The sequence below is a fragment of the Chaetodon auriga genome, chromosome 15 (assembly GCF_051107435.1).
Source record: "Chaetodon auriga isolate fChaAug3 chromosome 15, fChaAug3.hap1, whole genome shotgun sequence".
Lineage (NCBI taxonomy): Eukaryota > Metazoa > Chordata > Actinopteri > Chaetodontiformes > Chaetodontidae > Chaetodon > Chaetodon auriga.
The window spans coordinates 2,781,108-2,807,798 of NC_135088.1; the positions used below are offsets into that span (position 1 = coordinate 2,781,108).

The window sequence follows — 26,691 nt, forward strand, 5'->3', positions numbered from 1 at the left end:
CAACTGTGAGAAGCTCTAACACACAGAACAAGTCCAACTCTGCCTGATATCAGACATTAATCTTGATCAGTGTGTGAGGCTGTAAAGACACATCAGTGACTGGACACTCAAACTGAACAGCAGCCAGTCGGGCTCAAGTGAAGCCATGACCAGGCGGGGGTGAAGGCTGCTTTTCAGTGGGATCCTTCCTCTCTGATGAGGAGGCGGGTAAGCTACTCACGTGATTAATTTTTGTCTGTGATGCCCGGTTTGAGCAACATCAAGTTCACCAGGCCTAATGTGGACTGGACCGGATGTCAGCCGCCTTGCCTTTAAAGTAAAAGCATACACTGAAAGTAATTCCACAGGTCTGGAGCCAGCATCAGCTGAGGCCTAAATAAAGTAAAATAAATGACTTTCAAATCATTTTAAATAAGGTTCAATGACGAGTCTTTCCAATGATACGAGATGCTATTGGTGACCATAAGTTAAGGATTGTAAGTGATCCATCTTGAACTCAGTCAGTGTTATTTTTTCGATTTCTGCTTTACTTCATGCGTTGATCTGTTTTTGATATTTCAATTAAATTTATTTTCCTTGTAATCCTCTTTATGAAGCTATTTGTTTGGCATTCATGGAAAAGAGTGTGATACTTGTTATTTCTGAACAGCAATAATAATAATAATAATAATAATAATAATAGTAATTGCTACACATATATACATGTCTATACATTCATTGCTAATACAATGGAACTTTGTTTTCATGTATCTGCTCAAAGAAATGCGTGTTCCTCTCTACATTAGTGGAATTTAACGAAAATATGAACGATTTCGCAAATTCATTTTATTTTGAAAAATGTTTCCGGATATTGTCCTTTCTATAGCAGTGGGCTTGACGGGCGCGCTGCGGTTCTGTACATTTTAAGGTGAACACGTTTAGTTTGGAGAGGAGTTAAAAACTGGACCAAGGCAGCTGTGTGGAGGACACGGTGTCAGTGAGCGCCGTCTGCGGTGAAAACACCTCGGACAGGTGCGTTAAGTCCTCTAAGTGGGATTTGAACACAAAAACGGAGAGTTGGTTGGACTTGGTTGCGTTTCAGACACCGGTGAACCGCACAGACGATGCTCCGCTCTGGCTCGCTGCTTTAACGTGACAAAGTAAAACGGGATAAGAAAGTGTGCGGACTTTTCTGGATATTTGCGCTTTCCTCGTGTTCGCACGGCGACTGTCAGCTGCGCGACTGTCGCAACGCGCTGCGGTAGGCGAACTACTGGAAACCCGGAGGAAAAGCGGGGTTTTTTTGGCAGCCCACTCGGACCTTTTCGGCTTGTTTGAGGCTGCAGTTTCGCCGCTTTCTGCTCAGAATGTATCTCCACCTTCTTCTGTCGGATTTTAAATGAAGCCGAGAAGTCAGTGACAGCTGAACCACAGCGGCGCGGATCCGCCGGATGCCTTTGCGCCCGTTTCGCTCCACGATTTGCGCAAGGAATTTCATTCTTGAATTGTTAATTGGAGAATGACTAATCACACAGACAGATTCTACTGGTCTTTCCCCTCTGCTTCTTATTCATTCTAGTGTGGCCCTTTGGGTGGCAGGCACGCAGGATCCCTGTGTTTTGAGCCAGGGCGCGCGTCATCTCTCCACTGATGTCCATTGATTTATGATTTTGTGGGGGCATTTGTCGGGTTTCGCGCAAGGACTTGGATCCGCTTCAGGAGCACCGGGTCTCTCTCCGTCCCCTGTTGTCCAGTTTGAAGCAGGATACTCGTAACTTTCTTCTTCCATGTGGGGAAAAAAACGCTCTGCTCTCGCCTGGAGAAGACGCGGTGTGGCCGTGCCTTAGGTTTGCTGCTCGGAAAGACCCTGTAGCTGGACAGGAACATTTTTGAAGACCTCGGCTGAGACATCACACACAGCCACACACAGACACACGCACAAATAGTCGTGCAGATACATATCTATTGCGCATTATACAACTTAAGACCCTCGGAAGACCCGCAACAGCGTCGTGGGGAGGCTAACACCTGCAGAGAGGTTTACTTATCGGCTACTGGAACAACTGGGATTTAACATCCGCCTGCTGGGATTTCTACCATGTCAGGTGTACGGGATTGCAGATGGACTCTCCTCATCTGTGTGGCGGCGCTTTCATATGGTGAGTGAGCCCCCCCATCCACCCCCTCCCCTCCCCTTCCACCCGTCGCCCCCCCTTCAGCAGGCTTTCAGGATCATAATTGTGTTGCATAGAAAAGTGATGGTGCCAGATTTCTGCAACATGCAACCGCAGAGGTGCCCACTGTTCTGATTGGTCATTTTTGAAGATGGACAAACATTTTTAGAGAGCTTCTGTGCTGTAAAGGTGCACGACCCTGCAGGACTCTTATGACAGGCTCAGACACGCTGTAAGTTAGATCCATGCAGGATCACTACATAAGATATAAATAGTGCGGTCAGGTGACCACACACATCAAAATTACACTATGGAGCACCACAGGCACACAAGAAGCAGCAATACAAATAATATGGGAATTTTGCAGGGGCGGATGAGACAGCAGCTGAAACGCTCACAGTCACATCACAGTAGCTTCAGACTCGCAATATTCAACACAAGCGTCTACCATCTCCTCTTGATTTCTTCTTTTGTGTGTGTGTGCAAAGTCATCTCTTTCGTAGTGGGAGGGCTCTTATGCAACAGATAAATCTATAGTTTGTCCCACATAGACCGAGGGTAAGAAATCCCAAATCAAACATCCCAGAGATGACTTCTGACATGTCCCAGTGATCTAGTTGGACTCCAAAGCACTAATCCTCCTTTAATATCAAACTCCTTTCATTGATGCAGCAGCAGCAGCAGCAGCAGCAGCAGCAGCAGCACTGTTTCCGGCTGTAAGAAGAGCATGACAGAGCAATGCATGGCTCAAGTGCACTGCTGAGAGGCAAACTGAGCACCTGACAGTGGAGGCTGTGTTTGTTCATTTGGAGCCATATTTAAAGATGCTCAGATTTTGTAGGAATGACTGTAGCAGCGGAGTGAGCTGCACTGTGGCGGAGTGCGTATTTACTGCACAGCCATCCCTTGCATCCTTCCAAGCATCCTGCACAATATCTCCCCTCTCCTACTCATGTTCACTAAGTCTTGCCTCAATTTCATTACCACACAAAAGAAACGCCTACGTGTGCACTAAAGAATATACCGTCCTTGATGGCTTCACTAAGGCTGCAAAGCAAGTGTGCTGCAATACTCTGCCTACACAAATCCTGCTAACGCCTATGGTCAGCGTTGCTTAGCGCAGGGATACCCACCTTCCTGGACAATGAAGGCACTGCTGTCAAAAGTAATTGCACTAACAGATTTGGCGCATGGCCGGCTGCCTCCGAGGGTGGTTTCAGAGGCTCTTGGCCTCAGAGACCTCAAGTTCCATATACACACACACACACGGAAGCCATGCTGCACTCGCCCCAGCGGTTTAAACCACTCTCTCCGTCACACTCGTATGCTAAGTAAACAGTTTGTAAGAATACCTCAAGAGAAAAGCAGTACGCTTGCTGGATGAACAGCTAAGGAGACAAATCCCCAGGTGTGAAAAAGCAATATGATGGACTTTAAGACTGCTCTGGGTGAAACACACACCTGTAATAAATCTATTATTCCACGTTTTTCTCACCTCAAATTTAGATTTTCATGTATATTGGGTCATGCATAACATGGTTAATGATTAAGTTTCCTGCACAGGTGATTCAGTAAAAGCCTCACAGGGATTCATTGCAATCGGCCACTATCTGCATTAGCCAAGGCAGAGCTGTAGTCAGTTTGAATGTGATGCCCGAAGGGAAATCCACCTTTTCTTCTCCACCGTTCTCCTCAGCATGAAGGTCAGAGGTCAGATGCAGAGCTGCATTCTTGGAGCTGATAGGGATTAAGGTTTTTCAAGGACTCTTCAGGAAGTCATGTTTGATCTGATGAGCGTGTTTGAAGCCGAGTTCCCCGGGTGCTCGCTGTGCCATCGTGTGTCCATGTTTTCTCACTGCTGTATAATGACACATCAGAACTAAGGCCTAAGGTTTTTTTTATTATTATTGGATATCAGAATGATGTTTTTTGTATGAAACTCTCTTTTCCCATTTAGTAAAAGCAGCCAAACTAAATACAAGCAGCTGTATGAGAATTTCCTCTTAATAAAATCTGTTTAAAAAAAAAAAAAAAAAATCCGAAAATAAACAAGATTAGGAATGTGATCATACCAGTTTTCTATATTCGGTGCTAAAGACACATTTTGGTTTTATTGAGATTTTAAGTTTGTTACCCAACACCAGTCCAATCAGTGGAGGCTGTAGAGGCTTGACACCTACCTCATTATCGATTAACCTCCCAATTAATTTTCTCCATTAATCGACTGGTCTAAACATCTGAAGGTGCCATCTTGAAATGCTTTGTGTGACCAACAGTCAAACCTACAGCATATTCACTGTGTCGAGCGTTAAATGGAGCTAGGTGTGGCCAATGCAGTGATTAAGTCCCACTGATTGCTCGCCGCTGCGCCTGCACTCAGCTGCATAACGTGGCCTGGGGAGCCTTGTTTGCCCAGTCACGGTTTGTATGTCGTTGGCAGCTTTCCCAGCACCAGCCTATCTGAGAGTAGACACTGGACAGAGAGCAGACAAAGCAGCAGTGTGACACCAGCTCTCATGTTCTCGCCTAATTGATTTACATGTGGTGAAACGAAGCCTTTGCCCTGCTGCTGTGTTTGAAGAGGTTTCCCGTGTTCCGTCCCGTTGTATGTAGAACGCTGCCCTGCACGCATTGGAAACCTTGCTGTCTGTCCATATGCATCAGCATTTTGTGACTGCAAATGAGTCAGTGTTGCTGTTTAGTTAGTCGGTTTTTGTTCTATGCTGTGGTGGTGTCAAGATGTCGCATTGTTGTTGGCGCACCTGCCACTTTGGTTTGTGTTCCCGTCCATGAAGCATATGGTTTTTATATTTAGCTAGCAGCTCTCTGTCAATGCTTAAGGGAAGAGCTTTTTGTGGCATTAGCTGTTGGCGTCAGATAATGGTAAACCCGGAGCAGGGCACCCTTCTGCAGGTCTTTTATTTATTTATTTATTTTTTTAATTTTCACTGACAGATGGGCCCAAGGCCAAAACCAATCCGTGCTCTCTGAACAGCAGGCCAACCACCGTCTGCAAACAATAAGAAAAAGAAGCTGTTACTGGAAAGACGGCCCTCGTTCTGCTTGCAGTCTTGCTCTGTAATTGCAGTCACAGGTGGGCCTGTCAATCTGTTTTAATTGATTTGCTCTCTGTAATTACAGGAACAGGCCAGAACTTTATTTTAATTGTAAAAACGCTCTTTGAAAGGTCTCTAGAAACATTATCGCATTAAGAATCGTGCAGTAACCATGGATGGTGAAATCACTTTTAATGATCATATTAACGACATCACCAAGGTTTCCTTTATCCACCTCAGAAATATTTCCACAATCGGAGGCTTTGTTTACCGGTCTGACTCAGAAAAGCTCATGCATGCATTTATCATGAGTGGACCTGCAACGCACTCTTTTCTCAGTTAATCTCTAATCAAACGGTTGTTGGTGTCAGAAAGTGTCGATCAGCATTTCCTAACCCAAAGATATTCAGTTTATTGTTGCCGAGATGTAAAGAAACAGGAAAAATTTACATTTAAGAAGCTGGAATTAGAGGATTTCTACTTTTTTTCCTTTATTACACTGAATCGATCACCAGCTAATCCATTAATCGCTGCAGGTCTAGTCATGAGCAGGCTGACTGTGAGACCACTGCAGTTATCTTCCAAACAAACCAGCACTTAAATGACTGCAGGAGATCTAACCAGGACAAAAACAGTCAGACCACATCACTCCAGTCCTGCGACACCTTCACTGGTTACCTGTTTCCTGTTGAAGTTCTGCTCTTGGTTGACAAAGACCTTGCTGTTCTTGCTCCACGTTGCGTTTCAGACCTGCTGTCGGCAGATGTCTCCGGTCGCATCGTGACCTCCGTGTGTGGTGAGATGAAGTGCAGCCTGTGTGTCAAGCTGATCGTAGACTTCCTCCAACAGTTTATTCTTTGAAACCAGACTTAAGACTTTCTTAATGGTACGCACATATTTGTACAGTGTGTATGTTTGCGTATGTATTCTTAAGTGCTTTTTTGCCATTTTCATTTAAAGATGTTTGAACTGCCTTTGTACGAGTTTCTGCTTTACGAGTTAAAGTTTGAGTTGATTTTCAACCATCTGTGAATCCCAGCTATGCCTGAATCCCTGCGATGCTCGGAGCTGTGTTTTCACTCCTCTTGTTTGGCTGTTGTGGAGTGAATTCTGGGGATATTGTCCTCCATCAGTCTTTTGTGAAGCACTGATTCCCTCAGCATGATGTGCAAGACCTTTACCAAGGGCCCCGGGGCTCGCTGGTAGTTCTTCCTGAAAGCAGTCCGCTATTTGTTTACAATGCATTGCCTCTTTTCTTGGTAGGCCTTGAGAATCTTTAGTATTCACATTATGAAAGCGTGCGTGTTTGTGGCTGGACATCAATGCCTCAGTAGACCCCCACTTACTTCTCATCGACTAAAAAGCCCCGTTTCTGAAGAGTGAAGATTAAGTACAGTAAATAAAACATGCATTAAAGGCTCTTTGTTCACAGAGTGGCTGAGTCAGACGTTTCCTGTTTGGTGATGGTTTACCATTCATGTCACATCTCTGTGAAGGCTCATAGCAGCTCTCCTCCCAAACACTTGATGTGTGATAGATGAGATGTTTATGTTCCAGACATCTCTTAGACGTGGGTTGTATTTAAACAGTTTTGAACCCATACATCTGCTTTGTCTTGCAATTAAGTGTTCTTTCCTTCATCATGGTAATTAGAGAATGTAACCTCTCCCTGAACCACCTCCTTGGCTCGGTGTCGTGTTTTGGAGCACCATGATGTTGTGCAGAATAACAGTGTGTTAACGCTTCATTTGTGCAGCAGGTTATCACGATGGTGATGTATGAAGACTTTTATTGCTATCTTCGCTGACTTTGTGGTGAATCTTTTTCGAACAATATCTTTCCTCTTCACCAGATAATTTCAGAGAAAGTTACACATGACATTTACACAGAATGTGTTCATAGCAGCAAGGAATTTCATGGTTCACTGAGGGAGAGGATGTGAGTACTTTCGGTGATTGCATGGACGTCTTGTTGTCGTGGAAGTATGCTCAGCAGGGAAGCAGTTGGTCTTCTATGTTGGATGCTCGCATGTTTGCTATGAAATCACTTCAACTCGCACACGGATTCCACAGTGCCTTTGATTTGAAATAGCTTTCTCTACATCCCGTGGTATTGTGAGTCAGACTTTTTTAGCGAGATCCCACATTTGCATCCATGAAAATGTGTACACCTGTAAAATGGATCGAGATGCACAGTAGTATAACTGCTCCAGAGGAATGGCCTCTTGTTGGACTCCTTCTGGGAGGGATGTCAGCTCTGTTGTCGTTTGGGCTTTGCTGAGCACCTTCTATCAGGTTTTATCACCTAGATGTGATGGCACCCACTGTGGCGCACTCCCCTCTTTCTCTGGTGTTAGAAGGATATAATCCTTTTCCTCTAATTCTGGTGGTCTGGTCCTGAAATGGCAATATGCCTCACGCTTAATAAGTTGTCTCCCCTGACACGCTGAAAGAGAATGAGATTTCTGAATGAAGAAAAGGTTACACTGAAGGTGGCCCCTTTAATTCCACTCAGAGGACGGCATGGAATACAAATTTGAATAAAGGAAATGCTGTAAGACATCATGTCCACACGTGTCCATGGGGGGCGGGACCTCCCCTGTTGTACAGAGAGGTCGGAGCGTTGTGGCCAGGGTTGTATAACCTCGAGTTCGACATTCTGTTTGTTTGTCTATACAGGAGTACTGCAGCTGGTTAGCTTAGCATTGCACAACAGATGTAAACATGGAGAAACAGCCGCCCTGTCTGAATCAGTTTCTGTACCGGTTAAACATCCATCACAGTTTATAGACAGATTTCCTGCATCAACTTTGACCTATTGTGCGCGTTCGAGTGTTCTGTGCAGTGAGGGATTATGACTGGCATTTAAACTGGTCTTACTTTTCATCTTTACTGCGATGAACTGGTTTAGATTAAGTTTAATTGTATTCATATGACCCAATATCACAAATCACACATTTTCCTCAAGATGCTTCATAATCTCTGCAGCATATGACACCCTCAACCCTAAGACCCTTGATACAGATCAGGAAAAACCCTTTTAATGGGGAAAGAAAAGTCAGAGAAACCTCTGGGAGAGCAACAGAGGATGGATCCCTCTCCCAGGATGGACAGACCACAGAGACGCCGGCCAGCCAAGATCCAGATCCCAAACATCTGGAACGAGGCCCGGACAGTTGGGAGAGGTGGAGAGAAGCCCGATGGTCCAGGACGGTGAAGCCGGAGTGAGACGCGAGGACAGGTTGACCTCTCCGGTGCTTGTTTACAGCCTGTGTGATCTCATGTATTTCACCCCGTCGGACTTCGCCGCGGCAATGTCACCCTGTTCACACATCTCAGCAATTAAGTTGGTGATTACAGTGTGATAACTGAGAGGAGTGATGGCCTAAACTGTGAAAATAAGTTGAAATGAAATGGAATTCCATTTTAACAGCAGGTGAAGGAAGCTTATGGTACATTTATCTCACCAGGATTCAGTATTTTGTGACATCTCAGATGTCGATGATACAGAGTTTATTCCTACATACACTGGAATTTATTATGTGCCTTACAGTTTATGCATTGGATATGATCTGATAATAATCTGTGGGTGTTTAAGATTAGTTATACATGCTGTTTGTGTGGTTTGTCGGGCTGCAGAAGCTGAAGAGATCAAGCAGGTCAAAACCGATCAGCCGCCTGGTTCAGAGGTGTCAGCTCTTCTCAGGAAGGCTGGCCTCCATGTGAAGGATTTGTCTGCTGTGGAAACTGAAGAAATCTGCCCAGATTTTTAGCTTTCAGCATATCTTTCAGCATCTCCTCTCCCCCCTCGCACAAACACGCTGAATTCCCCCTGTTACAAATCTGCTGAAGGACTCAGACATGCATGCTCCAGTCTGGCAACCAACCTCAGCTTCCTCCTCTACAACTGGCCAACTCTTAATTCTCTCTGAGCACAATATTGTTTTCAGCTGTGGGATTGCTTTTCCTGCTGCAGTACACCGTGTCTGCCGAGGGTTCTCAAAGTTCACAACTGTTCCTCGTCGTCAGCGCGTTACGTCTGTGACTTTGACGGCCATTTCTGTGGAGGTAGTTTGTGTTTGTCCTGTCAGATCGTGTCATGTAAGATTTACTGTAAATACAAGCTGCAGGCTGCTTTAAAAAAAAAATAAAAAAAAAATCCCCTTGAGTCTGCTTGTGGTAATTACAAGCAGGACATGTTGCTTCAGTATCTCCCACTTCAGCATCACAAGTTGTGTCAACACAGTCGACAAACACTGTAATGAATTCCCCGACTGTGCTGCTTACATTTAGAGAACACTGGTCCATTTGGAAAAAGCAAATACGTGCTGTTAGTTTAAGGTTTATTTGAAATTCTCTACTAAAAACAACTCTGAGTGTGAGCACTCCTGCTTTCATTAACAGGAGCTGCAATGATTTTACACAGCAGTGTGGCAGCAGATCTTAGACGGCACTAGTGCAAATGTGAACAAAGTATTTTGTGCAAAAAATCTGCTAATTTGCCTCAAGTCGGGCTGAAGAAGACAAGCCTGGAAATGAAGAAAATCTGGGGCTGTGGAGTTAGAGACAGGTGATCTTACCAGACCTCTTGGCCCCCTCCTCATCTCTGCTTCAGGCTACGTTAGCAGCTACTGCTGCAGCATAACACACCCAAATCTCCCACTGAACTGTCAGCCATTGAGGTGCATTGTGGGTAATGTAGGCACCAGGTTTTTGACAAGGAAGAAGAGTAAATGGAAAAAGAAGCCGATCTCTCTGGTTCAGCCTCCATTATATGTTCAGTTTTCAGCTGCCAAACTGACCTGAGTGCAGCTTGAGTGGTGGCAGCAGTCAGAGCAGAAATGAGGAGTTGATTCATTTTGGGCAGATTTCTCAGTTTGTGCTTGACATTTGTGAGGATTTGCTGCTTTTCTTTGTCTTATGTGACTGTAAACAGGCTGTCTTTGGCTCCAGACGGTTGGTTGGACAAAACAGGCATTATCTGGACTAAATCATAAATAGATGATTCAAGAAAATAATCTGCAGATTAACTGCTGCAGCAGTCAGGAATGAAAGCGTATCATTGTGCTGTTTGTCCGTCTGCTTATTACGTCCTGCTCAAATTATGTTTAAAGGTGTGTCCTGATGGTGAGAGTAAGTGACATTTCTGCTGTGATTTACGATGAGTGTTTCTACCTGTGTACCTGCCTCGAGATGTTAGATGTAGCTGTCAGATCCTTTTGCTAATCCCCTGAACAGGACAAGATGTCGGCCTTTCTCTGTCTCTGTGTGAGTGACAGGCTTTCCACTTTGCACTCCGAGTTTGTTTGTGTGTCGAGATCACGGCAGCTTCTGAGGTCGATGTAAATAAACATTGTGGCGTGGTCTGTGGTCTGGGATTTTCTGGAGCTCTGCCGGTCCTGATGTCTTCAACGTTCATTTAAATCAGGTGTTTTTTGATTAAGTTTGTAGCATTTCTAAAGGTCCGTTTTTCATCCTGTTTGAATTTGTCTTATTTTACGAGTAGGACTCTGACGCTCAAACATCGTGACATTGTTAGAAAAATGGAAATTACAGCAAAAGTTATGAATACGATTAAAAGGAAAATGTTCAATTGGCGTGTCTGCAGCTTTGTCAAAGACACACGAGGAACAAAGAGCTGAAAAATCTCCGACAATTAACCGATTGGTGAGCAGACCTCAATTTATTGTGTTGAGTTTGCCTCCAAAATCACCCTGAAATCAATCAATAATGTTGTCTAGGACTTGTTGACCGTATATCAGAGTGTGTATCTGCTGAACATACAGTTTGAATCTCAGTCACATTGATTTTAACGCAGGGAAACAAATGCTTTACAAATTAGGCCACCATAGCATTGACTGCAGTGGATCCGCCTGACTTCAGTGATCTGCTTGTGCACAGAAACAGGCCTCTGTTGTTTTGTCGTCTTTATTTCAAACACACTCGTTGTGGGTGACAAAGGGGAACTAAGTAAGCGTTCAAATCCAGAAAGAAAACAGCAGCAAAAAGCAAAAATGAACCAGAATTTGATAGAACTCAAAATGTTTAAATGCATTCTGGGCTTTCGTGTTCATATTAGTTTTGCTACTTCCACCTCCTGCCAACAAGCTATTGATTCAGGACGTAATCCAAACTCTGTCAAACGGAACTGCATCTCTGACCCGTGAAATCATTACTAATTAAATTTCCAATTAAATGCTGGAACATTAACCCACTTTTTCAGAAAGTTACATCATGGCCGTCAGTTCACTTCAGTTTGTGTTTCCCCTCTGGAGACACATGAGATTATTTTCTATTTTCAGCCGTGAACCCCGTAAAATCACATTCAGCTCTGCCTAAAAATGGCAGAATTCATCGAGGAGGGACGGCTGGCTCAGTCCGACCGCTCCGTGTCAGTTTGAAGGAAGGGAAACTTCGCTCAGTCACTGTTGGGTATTTTTGGGAACAATGCTGTTTCATGAAAGCAGACTGAGGCCCATCTGTGCTCATGCAGATCAATGTGAAACGAGTTCTGGACTGTTAACTGTTCTGCATGGAGACAGTTTGGCTTCACACGCAGTGCAGATCAGCTCAGAGTCAGAACGAGTATCTTTACAACATCTTTTTCTGCTGTATTAGAGTTAAAGGTTCCACCCTTACTTGACTTGGGTCCATATTTTTTTACTCTGTGGTCTATGAAAACATCCTTTTTTCCTGCCCTGGAGTGTGCTGCCAGTTTGAGCAACTGCAGTGTAATCAATTCTTCTATTAGGTTACATAGGCTTTGAGAGAAAAGGAATCCCTGACTGTTTTAATAGTCTCTGTTATGCTATATTAGGTCCAAAAGACATTATAATAATTTCACCATAAGCCTATGAAACAGGATTTAACCCACACAAAGCAAAAGAAGCTGCGAGCTCTTCCACGTTTTTTGCTTTGGGCCGGGCTACTGTTTGATTACACGTCTAGCCTATGTTCAAATGTTAGCCTTACATTTCAGTAAACATTGCTCACTCGCAGTCTTTGATGAATAAAAAATAACTTGTAGCGCTTAAACCTGTCCTTAAGCAGTCGTGTTAAATTAGTCATATCCCTTTTGCCCCTGCCTCTCAATTTTCACATCTACCATGCTTACAAATTCTGCTTGAGGAATCTCTTTGGTGAGTTTGAATCGCAAGCGTCCACTCGGCTGTTAACCTGACGTCAAAGCAGTTGACACTGTCCATGCAAAATACATGTGGTTCCCCGCTGGACCTCCCAGATGGACTGACGTGATACTGGAGCGCTTGCATCACAGTAAGCTGCAGTACTTATAGCTTTATCAATTTTACAGCAATCTGAAGTCAACGCTGGACTCAGTGGCTCCTCTATTAACCAAAACAATTAAGAAAAAACCTATACCTCCGTGGAGAAATTAGGAAATTAAGCAACTGAAACAAAACTGCAGGAGTGCTGAGAGGAAATGGAGAAAATCAAAACTAACAGTCCACTATGAAGTTTTACGTCAACACCTCAAAACTTACAATAACCGATTGTGGAACAGCCTGCCGGAGAGCCTCAGTGCCGCAGAGACTGTTGATGCTTTAAAAAAGATGCCCTCTGTCTTCTCATGACATGGAGCTGTGCATTAAGAACCGGCTCGATTACTGCTGGATTAATCTTTTGGTCTTTAAAGCAGGGTATTAAGGGGGTCCCAGGGGGCCACAAGCAAAAATGAGAAATTGATTAAATTTGCTGCCACTTAATCCAAGAGAAAAGATACCAATTAGAGAATATGAGAAATATTTTTCCAATCAGTATTGTAATATGAGCAGCACGTGCTCCACTTCATGTAACAGCAGTGCTTTAGCAGAACAGTGTCGGTGGGCTTCCTGCTTCCCAAGGACTCGTGTAGAACTCTAACATTCGATTTTTACACTTGAACACAAAGAAAAATTATGTTTTCAAGTCCAAATTGACTCTTCATGGAACAGAATGTATAAAAATTTTATGTTGTGTTGGACAACGTGCTGGCAGACTGTTAGCGAGGAAAGCTCCATATTGCTTGTTCCATTAAAACTATCAATGACGCATATTGGGCTTTTAGTGGTTAATTGTTAGCAATGAGTTTGTAACCTTGAACGCTGACGTAGCAGACCTTTAATGGCACTTATTTTGTGAATTAAATTAAAAAATGTGTCCATTAGCCAGAGATTCAGCCAGGGTCGTGGCTGTCATTGATGACCCTGAGATCATGTCCTCTGTATTATCTCTGGGAATTAGAGGGTTGTAGTGACTTGGGTGGAGCTTATGTCCTTCAGCTTCCAGGAGAACCATTTTTTCACATCAAAGTCTCAGCGAGTATGACTGCACATGTGGACGAAGTTGTATAAAATCTTTTGGGGCAGCATGAAATTCCCTCAAGTTTGGAAGGGATAAAATCTGGGGGTAAAATACATAAATCTCCATTCAACTGTTGGCGGTGGAGTTGCGTTGTGGGTAATGTAGATGCCAGGTTTTGACAAGCGAAAGAAGAATGCTCATATAATCCAAAGTTCCACATGGTGGTTATTTTATGTGCTGATTCCAGTACAGTAACAAAATCAAAATGAAAATTTCACAGCTTCTAGGCCAACCCTTCATGCTGGGAAATCATCAAACTGCAGACACAGATAGATTAGATAGATAGATTTTTATTTTTATAAGGGAGTGGTGCATTCAGGGACCCCCTGACCAGTGTGTTTGTCATGTCGATCAACCGTATCGACTGGTTAAAAACCAGCAGGTGAACCCCAGTGAGCGAGGATGGTTTGCTCCAGCAGGTGAGGTTGGAAATATCTTTAAAAACATCCCACCAATGCTATAAAGATTATATTTTCCAAAACAGAGGGCACAAATGGAACATTTGTTTTGAATGGCAGAGAACTCTCCGCTGCTGGCTGTAATCATTGAGCCACTGGTATTGATTAAAACCCTATCAGCCTCCCACTGATAGATTAATACATGTTTTGTGCCGCTGGGCAGGGAAATCTTACTTCCCCTTTCAGTAGTAGAACGCTGCACTGTGTTTGATTTGTAATTAATTAGGGAAATAGTGTAAAAATAGTGGAAGGTGGAACATACGGTTTGGTAGAATCCAGGTACATGTCTTCAAATATTTCAGTCCTGCAGAAGGGAAATATTCCCACTTATATGATTATTTTCAGCCTTGGATATGAGGAGGGGTGACTTTGAGTGCTTCCATCCCAACCATCAGCGAGTGTACTCAGCCATGGATAAAGATAAGGTGGAGGCTGAAAAGGATCAGGATGTAGTTTAGAACCACATTTATCATATATATTTAACAGCACCAGCGTTTGTTTTTCACATGAAATTGCCGAGCAAAGCATATGTAATTTTCATACAATGGAGGGGAAACAGCTTGCTAAATCAAGACTAAATTGGACTCGGAATAATAAAGTTCCACATTCTTTGTATCTGCTCTCAGTGATCACACAGCTTTTGAGTGCCAACCTTAAAGAGGCTTAGAATAATGAATTAGTCATAGAGATCTCTGAGGACATGAGGGAGGAGAGTTTGGCCTAAATGCACAAGTCTATCAGTCGCAGATAGCAGCTCATACAATTAAAAGTTTTGCATAGACTTCATTACTCTAATTCTGAAATACTTGAAATCCATTTTACTGGATGTCGGAGGTTTGTTTTGCATCGGGCTGAATTTAAAAGTGAAAAGAGCAAGAAATATTGTACATATGTAAGGTGCTATCTCATAGCTTGCATTACAGCTTTGTAATGATTTATTTGTGTGTGTGTGTGTGTGTGTGTTTCTCTATATTTATTTATTCATATATCATGGAAAACAGGCAGTTTTCAGACATAAGGAAAGTTCATGTGGGCAGGGGCTACAAAGACCTGCTACTTCAGCTGAAGAGAAAGCCAGTGTTGGGCCGGTGCTGGCGTGATGAGGTTTCTTTGTTGTTTCACTTATGGCCAGTCATTATCATGTCAGGCCAACACTGGCCTCCTGCCTATGGACAAAGAGTATATTGGCTCAATGTATAAATGGTTGGCTAGAACAGAAAATCTTTTAATTAAAAAATGGCTTAGTCACCGTTTACTTAAGAAGTGATGAATTAATTCAACAAAGCTCACAACAGAGTGGCCGCATTTGATTTTCAGTGCAGTAAACACTCCCACACCCTCCATGTCCACTTCTTCTGTGGGTAATTACAGTAAGTAAAGCTTTAAGATACTGTGCATGTTGAGCCGTGATCTGTAATCAATCAATAATGTAGTCATTGAGCGTTCTTTGTGAAAGAGCCATGGACATTTCTCTGTGACTGGGGGGTTCCTTGTGAACCTGGCACCTGAAAGTATTTCCCTTATAATCTGGCTTCCTCCCGTGATGTTGAGGTTTGCTCTCAATCTTTGCAAGAGAGACTAGTTTCATCAAACATTTAATGGTCTCTATAAGACTTCCTTTATTTTTTTTTTTTTTACCTGTATTTGGTCTTAGCAGGACAGTCTTCATATGCAGCTTGAACACACCATTAAAAACCCTGATTTTTAGAAATTGCATCCACAATTTTCTGATATTCCGCGTTTTACAGTTGATTACATTTTCATTACTGACTCAGTCTGTTTTCTGCGTCATACAGCTCCTTTTTAATCTCATATAGAGTTTTATTCTTGATGCTGTCAGTGAGTAAAAAGTAAAAATTGAGCCTCACAAAATCAAGGCCTCTTCATTCCCAAGATGAGCACGTCCACTTCTCGCCTAATGGCTTGAAAATCCTGTTAAAAAGCTGAGATGTAGCTCCCTCTTGGTTCACACCGACCAATCAAGTAAGTTAAAAACTGCCACTCCTCCTCCCTCGCCCATACAAGAGCCAATCACTGTCATCTGTTCGTGCTGCTGCCTCCAGATGCCAAATCCGACCACCTCCAGAACCAGTTCGATGATTGCCAAATGTGTGCTTACACTCCTGACCGAGTATCAGCATCATTCCTATAATTAGGCGTGAATGCCAGATGTTCAAAAAGTTATCCACTCCACATCTGGGCTTTCACTTAACTCAGCTGTGTTTTCTGTGGTGATCAATGACGGCTGGTGACAAACACCAGAAAACAAACTTGCCTTGAGCGTTGATGAATGGCCTTTGTGAAAAGTGCGAGTGTGGTCCTTTGACCTGACGTCTCACGAGTGGGTTTCCTGGTCAAATTTGATAGTATTCTGCCTGTTCTGAGAGGAAATGCAGGAAAAAGGTGTGCGGAGTGAAGAAGTACAGAGTGCAGTGAAGCTCCCTCAGAGAACGTTCTCTGCAGGTGGGCAGCACAAGCGCAAACTATTCTGTGTTAAAGAAATATTACCAAATGCAAACTTAACTGTCTTGTTTATGTCACATTTCAAATGAACGCTCTCTCCAATTTTGATTTTATCACAAGCGGGAGGTTTATAACCATCGCGCCGCATCCAATAAATGAGAGCAGGGAGCCTCAGAAATCCTTGATAGGCTGATAAACAAGGTTGTGGAGACCACTGACTCTTTTTAAATAGTTCAATTGTCGAGATTCTGTCGAGGATACAGACGCTGTGGCTTCCGAGTCCACTCGGGATTTTAAATAATTTCCTCAGAAATGAGAATGTTTGCTCAGCTGATTTTCAATGAGTGTCAGTGTGTTGGTGTGGAACTGTGTCCAGAAAGGGTTTTGTTATTTAGTGAATTGTGGTTTGGCAATAATGTCTTGTACACACACACACACACACACACACACACACACGCACACACAGTACTTTGCCAAGTCACACAAATGGTAAATCAAAGTTGTTTCCACGTTCCACAAACTGACTTCCTCTTTGTGATGAATATGGAGCAAATATGCAAATGTCCTCGTACTCTGATGAGACGGTTGCACTTTCGTTCTCAGTCAAACTGGTATGAACTGACCCTGATTTGTCCTGCCGTCGTCTGTCCATTCATTCATCTGCCCGTCCGTCTGTTATACACAGTTACATTTCCAAATTGCGCTGACTGGCCTAAGGGGGGTGCCACAGCATATGTTTGTGTGTCATGCATCTTGGACTCCATTGATTGATTGCAGTTGAAGAAAATTACGAGTCTGATGACCGCGCTTGGCGTTTGCAATTCTTTTCCTTTTTTTCCTCCTTCTCTCCATTTTCGGGCATTAGCAAACATTTGGGAACACGTTTTCTACTCGCGCTCCATCAAATGTATTGATTATATCGGGGGGATTTGCTGTGGTATTGGCGTTTACTCGTCTCTTAAAGTCCTGCGTCGTGTGTGGCTGAAGGCTTTTTTAGGGTTACATGTACTGCAAGTATTGATTTATAACAGGCTGTTATGGTGTAGTCTTTGTGTGGTTTTATCCTTCTGCCAGTGTCATGTTGAAGCTGGCGATAAGCAGTGATGCGAGGTAATAGGAGTGGACATCACAAGCAGCTGTAGCAGTATCTGGAGCGGAGCTTTGAATCAGTCGTTATCATTGCTGAGGCTAATGTAGCTTTCAGTGTGACACACCTGCAACAAGGGCCTATGGCTGACATGGATATGAGGTTTGTACGTGGCTCTAGCTTTTGTGATTTGACAGAGAAGAGGTGTATAATTTCATGAAAGCCACCTGCTGTTGGCATATTGTTGATTGGTATAATGTTGGATTCACACCCTTGGAGTCCTGTATAAAAGGCTAATGTCCCACTGCGCCGTCAAGGGATTGATAATTAATTACTGCCTGCGTGTCAAAGTCAACTGTCTGTTTCCCACTGACCTCTCACTGTTGTCAGCGGTGCGTTTCAGTTCAGCCCAGACATCTAAATGCGAACGAGTAGAGAGTAACAACATAAACACAAGCTTTGGTAAAACTACAAATGACAACCTTCTAATCACATTTTTGGAAAGCGCGTGTGGGAAAATGAGCTGTGGGAGCAGATTTCAGCCTTTCCATAGTTAAATGGGAAAACTTGCTGATTTTCATGTGCAGCAATTGCAAAGGGGTGAGTTTCTGTATGACCCAAATCTCACATTTCAGAGCAGCTCATTTCTTATCCAGATGTCGATGCATATCATGACGCAGCACATTTTCTCTTAATTCAAGGAATGAATAATTTACATAAAATGACCACATGGAAACTAATTCATAGCTGATTACTTTCTCTTATTTACAACCTTCATTTGTACTATATTACTATATTTTTCGATCAAAAACATGGAACAAAATCTAAAATATTTCTGTATTAAATATGAAAAAGCATAAATAGCGTGCGTCAGTGGTGAAAGAGTGTATTGTAGTTATGAGGACTCGTTTGCGGCCTAATTTTCAATGTATGCGTATGTATGTGTTTTCATATGTTAACCATGTCCATGCATCAGTCTGTGTTGTGTTCACTGTCCTCCGTGTTTGCGTTGTCTTCGATTGCTTTCATCTGTGCCTGAATGAGTGGAGTGTACAGTTATATTCTATCCTCACATGATATTTATCACCATATTGCAGAGCCCTAGTCTTCAAACCTGTAATACAAACAAAAGACCTTGTAGTCCACTGTGGCTTCACCCATGTGCGAGGAGACCAAAATCCAACTGAACTGGAACAGGTGAATGTGCGTGTCTTCCTTATTGTTGTGTTAAGATGTGTGGGGATCTGACAGACCTCTGCTACGAGTGGAGACGAGCATGATCCTGAATGAATGATGGGAGGTCCAACTCCCTGAAACAAGCACTCCGACCCCCTGGGAAATCAAAGGAGGAGAAACTGGGAGAGCAAGGTTCATCCCTTACAATTGCAGTGTGACATTCGATGCTGTGGAAGAAGTCATTTTTCATGGTGCTGCTCTGGTCCCTTTGCTCAAACATGCCAGAGGTGAACCTGTTATCTGAACAAATAGTGTGTTCTGGGTGCAATGACCAACTGAACTCATCGTGACTGCCATACTTTTAATGAGGATTAAAGTGGAGTGCTGCTCCATTTATGAACTCCCAAATGGCGCTTACGTGTTTGATGACAGTGCAACCAGCATTTAGTTGTTGGCCTGAGCCAGAGACGCAGAGAACCAACGGTTTGAAGCCAGCAATGTCATCACGCCATCAACTCTGGAGTGAATTTGTTTAATTATTTGACAAACACCATTTGCTAAATAATTTGAAAGCATATACATGTATCCAGGAAACCTCTTTGGGAGTTCTCACTGTTTGGTTAGCCATCTGTCCCAACCTATTTCCTGTGGAGAAGCTCCAGATTTTACATCTTGATGATATCAGTTATTCAGATTTAGTAGCTTTGCTTTCACTCAGAAATGTGTATTTCTGCCATACACATCCTCTTGTATTCCATTATCTTGTCCAGTTGAGCCATACTTTATAAAGGGTTTTCTCATGGCCCTCCCTTTTAATCACTGGTATCACACTGAAGACTGTGGGAATTTTGGGGACTTAATTATTGAAATCTTTTCTATTCTTGCCCATTTTTTGTCCAAATACTAACCTAACTTGTCTTTGCCAGTGTCAGGGTGTCCTTATACCAGAGGAAATTATTACACATCTATGAAATGCAGAATTAAACTTCAGGGACCAGAACACCTGCTGTGGAGAAGAGATCATGGATTCAAATGAGTGTCCTCAATAGGGCAGCTGGACTAAGTCTTAGGGATGGGTGAAGAGTTCAGAGTAGAGCCACTGCTGCTTCATGCTGACAGAAACCAGTTGAGGTGGTTCAGGCATCTGAATAGGATGCCTTCAGGGTGCCATCTTTTGGAGGTTTTCTGGACAGGTCCAACTGGGAGGAGACCCTGGGGTTGACCTAGAACTGGCTCGGGGGGAATCTATACACTGTATCTCATCAGTCCCAGGAAGAGTTTACCATTGATGCTGACCAGTCTTCTTTTGGGAAACCCTGAATAGTCACCATGTACCACAGTCCTTTGGAATTGCTGGTCATGGCATTCATGGCAGTCCCTGAGGAACCGGGGGAACTGCACCTTCACTGGCTTCCCACACACAAACTGCCCGTAGTGCCAGTACTGTGCTGGTGTTTTGCCTTTCCACCTAGATGGTGTATTGTTCCATAGCAATACAGATTATTTAAATGAACATGTTCATCTGAAACACTTCTGCTTAGTTGCCTTTTGCCTGAGTCTAGTTGGATACAACCCGTGTATTTGGATCGCGTGTCAAGATAATTCCAGTATGTGGTCTGAAAATCCCATTTTCGCAGTCGACCACTTATCTGTTGGCTCATTTGGCCAGTGCAGGAATAGTGTTATGTCCTGATCAAGCAGCAGCTTCAACGGCTGTTTGGCAATGTCTCTGCAAAAGTGTGTTTGTGTATCCAAGTGTATGAGTTTGTGGGGTGATGCTTCCAGATGGGGCCTGGTGCCAGGAGCGTAGTGTTGGGATGTGACTTTGCTGTGACCCGTCATCCTCGGGGCTGGATGGTGGGTGTCACCAGCAGACACCCACACATCTCCTACACGATGAGTGATGGCAGGTTGTCATATATCATCACTGTGTATTTCTGTAGCATTCAGGAAAAATATTGTTTATATCTTTGACCGTCACAAACGCTAATCAACGTTTAATTGAAATGACATTTTCTTGTGACGACAAGTCACATCAATTTATTTGAGGCATTTATTTAGAGCATAAATTTGAACTAAAATGGTATTTATAGGAAACAAAGAAAACACAATTAAAGGCAAGTAATGTCAGCATACAATTTGATGGACCTCCTTCATACACACACTTGGACATAAATCATCTTATCATGTTTATTTTCTGCTAATTGGTGCACCTGGATTTGTGGCTGCCAGCTTTAATTACCTCCCACAGGTCTCGTAATTCTGTATGATATGCATGATGGGATTCAGCAATTGCCAGCTTTAAGGACTTTCCATGATGGGAAAATGTTCAAACACACCTAAATTGACGAAGAAGTCAATTTAGGGTGAGGCACTGAGTTATTTGGTGATTTCCATTATCATTCTAATTTAGCTGCAAGACAAAAACCCAAATCTTCAAAATGGTTTTGTCATCCTGAAAACTGGATGGTGTCAATATGCATCAATGAAAGGCATTCAAAGAACATGCAAGACTAAACCAGTCACAGGTTGTTTATTTCCCACAACACATCACCATTCACCTCTTAGAATTTAAAGTAATCTGTGAAAACCACTACATTTTGGATGTATTATGGGTTTCTGCAAGATCAACACTTATAGCCACGAGGTGATAGTGGACCAGTTCCCAATAAACCTCAATCCTGTGTGTGACGGCCCAGATTGACTTCAAAACTTCCCACAAAGTCCTGCAGACCTTCTTCTGTACATTCAGTCAGAAAACAAAGATAATAAAGTTGAAACGTTTCCAACCCGACTGGACAAAATAACACTCTCCAAAAGACAAAGACATTTGTGATGAAATCTGACCGGAGATCTTTTCATTTTACCATTTTGTATTCATCTGTTTTGGTGTTCTGGGCATAAAGATCCACTTCAAAAACAAGCTGATTTGTTATAGAACGAAGGGCCAAGTTTTGCATTTTGAAAGGAAAACTACTGGGAAAAGAACTGCAAATGAGACAAGGAATGGTGGAATTGAAAGCAGATTAATAATAGTAATTAGCAATGCTTTTTTTAATCTCTGCAAAAGTTCATCCGAAGTACAGAGAGTGTACTGAAGTGTGAGCTGTGTATGGTGAATTGTGAGTTTACTGTGTGTTTGTATATGACTGAAAAAAGAATCACGAGCATCTCGACTATCTAAACTCTGAAGTGTTGAAGCTTGTTGTTAATTTCTTATATTCACAAGTCAAAGTGCTCTCCTCCAGGAGACAAAGAGCTGAGTCGAGTTGCGTGAAAGAGCTGCAACAGAAGATAATCAGTAGTGAGTCTGAGTCATAAGATCAACACATTGAGAGACACAGTGGATATAAAAGGCAGGAGGTTGTTCATCCCTGGAGACTGTGTATACCGCATTGATTTAAAAAAAAAAAAAAACTTGTTTCTCGGCTCAAGTACGTGTCTGCCTGCAGAGACGAGACAGACTGAAGTGCTGAAGTGGGAATCTGTGAGATCCTTTTATTTCTGATACAGCCGACATCTTTTGAGACATCAGGTCATTACTGAAGAATAAGGGCCTTTTTTCATTGGCTTTAATCATGAGTTTACGCAAGTGCAGCTGTCTCTGCGCACTGCACAGAGACAGAAATGTCCCATTGTGATTCCCTGCGAGTTTGTGTTTATTCATTTATTTAAAGAAAAAGTCCTTATAGCTGCCGCCAAAAATCAACAACTCAAAGTGACGTCTTCAAATGTCTTGTTTTGTCCACCCAACTGTCCAAAGCACATCGTTTACATCACTGTACACTGATATAGAACATTTCCCTGCCAAAACATACAGGACAATCCAAATTAGTAGTATATAAATGTAATATGGAGGAGACAGGGCTGGCCCTCACACTGCAGTACAAATAGTACAAGATCAGTGTGTTTCCACCCGCTTGTTTGTGTTGCATTTTCGGTTTGAGTATGTTTTTGGAGAAGTTGGTGTATCAATAAAAAGAAACTGTAAAAAAAAGCGCGTTGGAAACAGACTTCATTCTGCAGTGGTTTAATGGCAGCCAGCTGTAGAATCAGCTCCACCAACTGTTTATCTCAATATGCCAAACTCCTGATAGACACCGAACGGCAGTGAAAGAAAATGCACATTCATTTTTTTCTGCTTTGGACATATCGTTAAAATTTGCAGTCTGTTTGGATGGAAACTAGATCGTGCAGGAGGATTTATGCACCGCCTTCAGCGTTTTTTGGTACAAGTTGTCCCCAACTCTTCCCTGTCCATATGGTTTATGGTTTATCTTGGAAGACGAATAAGCCTTGGCACTTGTGGCCACGTTTCCACGAACCTTCAACCCCTCTTGGCTGTCCATCAATCCTGCAGGCTACACCAGCTTTTTGGTCGCCATTTCATGAACCTTATCTTTTCCTTCCCCTTGCTTATTTGCCCTCATTTGCTGTTTCAGGTCTTCTCAGGAAGCGGTGATGATACCTCCCAGAAACTCATAAATAACAAGAATTTCATCAGTAAACTGATCAGCTAACTTCTGAAAAAAATCAGCAAACCACCCATGTGGTCACTTTTCTGTGTTGAACATCAGTGCAGACCAAAAGACGGGACCAAATTTCTTCCATGATTGTTGGGAGGGGGAGCAGTGAGCATGTGATCCACATACAGTCAGTCTGACTGCTGATCCACTGTTGCACCATCTGTTTGTTAATCCATTATAAATAGGTATTAGAGTGCTCAGTTTATACACAACTGTTACGAGTTGCTGATGGTGTCTGAAATGCCTTTCAGCCCAGTTCTGGATTTTACAAACTCTTATTAAATCTTTCATGGACACTGCAACACTTTGCTGCCCCAAAGTTGCACCAGCATGTCTGGTGTATTTAAATAAATGACTGATGGCTCCATGTCGCCTCTGAGCGTTATTTACTTTTTCAAATCAACTAATGAAAGGCTGTTGGCTGAGAAGTCTGCAGAGGTGTGACCATATAAATCTCTGCAGTCCATCTGTCAGTCAGTCAAAATAACTGATCCTGACATTGACAGAAGCACAGGACGGAATTAATGACTAACTTAAAGTGTAATTCCGGTATTTTTAGAGCTGTGCCCTATTTTAACATGTTTTGTGGTCTAAATGACTGATAGCCACAAAAAGTTTGGAATTGGTCCAGTAGATCGCCTCAGACACCAAACGGACTTCAATGGTGGCAACGTAATGGTTGGGGACAGAAGTGCTTATCAAAGTACGTCCACCAAAAGTGTTTCTGCCACTGACAGGCTCATCTTACTCTAAGTGTCTGACAGCATTAAGGAAAAGATCCCTACAGTGGTAGACCTTTTCGGACCGCTTTCTTCAAAGCCACTATAGGCCTTTGAGTTTAGTTCAGGTCCAAATGAAGCCTTTAAAACACCAAAGTCACACAACACCACAAACAAACTAACCCACTGAGGCAGCGGTCGACCCTCAACTCGTGTTCTGCGAGGTAAAACGCCTGTTTTTGTCAAAGGAGTCTGGTGGCTTTGAGCAGAGTGATATAACGGCTGTTTCTGGCAAAACAAAATTGATTTTGCTCTTTAACAAAAAGGTTCCTCTGTCGGGATCCTTTCTGTAACGTTGTCAGACATTACAATATCAATCTGATCCTGTCAGTTTCAGAAACAAACGCTTTTAGTGGATGCACTTTGACGAGCACATTTGCCCCCAAGGATTACGTTGCTGGCATCGCATCCGTAATGCAGCTGCTGGCTGAAGCGATCTGCTGGACCAATTCCAAAACTTTCAGAGCCTATAGACATTTAGACCTCAAAATATCTTAAAATAAGGCCCAGGTTTAAAAACACCAAAACTACCCTTTAATTGTGTCACATGTTGACATGTTGCAGAGGAGCTGTGGGTGGAAAATAAACTTTTTGCAACTTTTCTAATTAATCTTGCAGCACTTTGCAGTTTGCAAACAGCACAAGAACATAAAACCTTTTGCAGAGTAAAAATTCATGTGACTCTCAGAAAGGCTCATGCTTGTGTCAGCTGTGCCATCAGTAGTTGAGTCAATACACTTGAACAGAAATCCACAAACCAAAACTTCACTGCTGCAGATCACTTTTTGTTAGTTTATGCAATGATTAATATTTTATTTCTCGAGAAGACCAATATTTTTCTTAAGGCTTGTGCTGTTCAGAATGCACGGCCACCACATAACTCCGCCGAGGGGGTGTGACAGTCGCTCTCAAATCTCTGAGGGGAGATTGCTCGCCGCTTTCCTGAGTGTGCAGATTTCAGCAAGCCATTCTACCCTTTATGCTGCTCCCTTTATTTCTTAAACTATGATTTTAGTGTAAGTTGCAAGTTTTACATCATCGTGCTCAAGCTCCTTAAAATGTGAGAGAGCACAAAGTGATGTTTTAGCTCACCGTTTGGTGGTCTGGCATTTCATGTGACTTTGACCATACTGTCTGATCATTGTTTCAAACAGCTTGTTTGGGTTTCATTGTGGATTAAACTGAGGCTCAACATATCAGCAGCAAGTGGAGAGTTTTATCTTGAAGTCACTGAAAGGCAGTGATTCACTCTGTGGCTGAACAAACCTCTGCTAAATAAGTGCAGATGCTAAACATGAAGGTGTTGTCATGCCTTGTTATCATGCAGAGATTATGAGACAGTGGACCTTGGGGGCCCCCTCCCTCACAATGACACTCACATGTCATTTTGCTTGGCTTTGTGGCTGTTTTTCTTCTCCTTGTAGTTGTTTTTGAGTCTCTTTGTAGCCGTTTCTTGGCTCAGTGGACACTCTTTGTCGTTGTCTGGCTATTTTCCAGGTATTTGTCGGTCTTTGTTGATGATTGTGTCCGTTTGGGACTATTTTGCATTGATTTTACACGCACGTAAAAAGCTACTGTACCAGGTTAAAAAAGCAAAACTAAAAAATCAAATAGAATAAAAGTAGATTCAGAATTAAGATGAAGCTTCACAGTGTAAATGAAAGTTGAATGTGAGTCCTTCAGAGGCTGAGTGTCCTCTCTCTGCACAGACGGGAGTCATCAATAAAGTACTCTGTCTGTCTTATTTGTGGTTGTTCCCTGTCTCTTGTTGTTGCCTTGCATCTTTTTATTGCTGTTCTGCGTCTCTATCCCTTCCTGGCCCTTTCCCACTACGCCCATGAATGCATAGCTTATATATTTTCTGCTGTCTGTAAATGACAGCGGACGGCATGGTGGTGTCCTTGGTGCTGAGCTCAGTATATCCTTAAAGATTTCACTCATTTTTATTGAGAAAATCTATGTCAAACAAAACGATTACACACACTTGGCTGAAATTACGTTTAATGGGCTTGTAATCAAAGTCTTCCCATGCAGTTAATTCAGTGTTTATCCTGTTAGCCGGCCATTTGGAAAGAATGATTGGCTCAGTTTCACAATCTTTATCAACCTCCGCTCACCATCCTCCTATAGCACTGGCTTATAATCAACCTCTGAAAATAATTCTCGAGTCACTGTTTCGTGGTAGAAAGAAAAGTCTCCTCTCATGTTTGTGTTGTACTTGCAAACTTATCTGTCATGTAACTGGTGGAGCATCTGGTAATTAACGGCGAGTTAACAGTTGGATAATCTGCGCTCTACATGGCTCCACTTCAAATAGCAAAGTGCCTTAACGCTTGCCCTGCTGCTTTAGTGTAATACTTTTTATAACATAATTATTTGACTCAGCTGTGTTCGCCGTCATATTTTGTGTTTGGTAGCCAAGTTTTACTTTAAGACCTAAAAATTTTCCAGCTATTCGAAGTGTAGTTTTTAAATCCATAGATCCCACGTTCACTTGTGTAGTTTTATAAAGGTGTGTTTGCTTTAAACCAAGTTTTGATGAGTGGCCCTCTAATATCAAACAATTCGCTGTGATTTCCTGAAGCAGATTTTACCTGTTGAGGCTTAATTCAAAGAGACAGACACAGAGAAAC

General features: G+C 42.7%; 1 protein-coding gene across 1 annotated transcript in view; it reads left to right on the forward strand.

Moving 5' to 3' along the window:
- Positions 1–864: 864 nt before the first annotated feature.
- tmem132e (transmembrane protein 132E) overlaps positions 865–26,691 on the forward strand; it is a 318,304-nt gene continuing 292,477 nt past the window's right edge. The window contains exon 1 of the mRNA XM_076750730.1: positions 865–2,138. Coding sequence (XP_076606845.1) covers positions 2,078–2,138 — 61 coding nt within the window. The 5' untranslated portion in view covers positions 865–2,077. The remainder of the gene's footprint in view (positions 2,139–26,691) is intronic.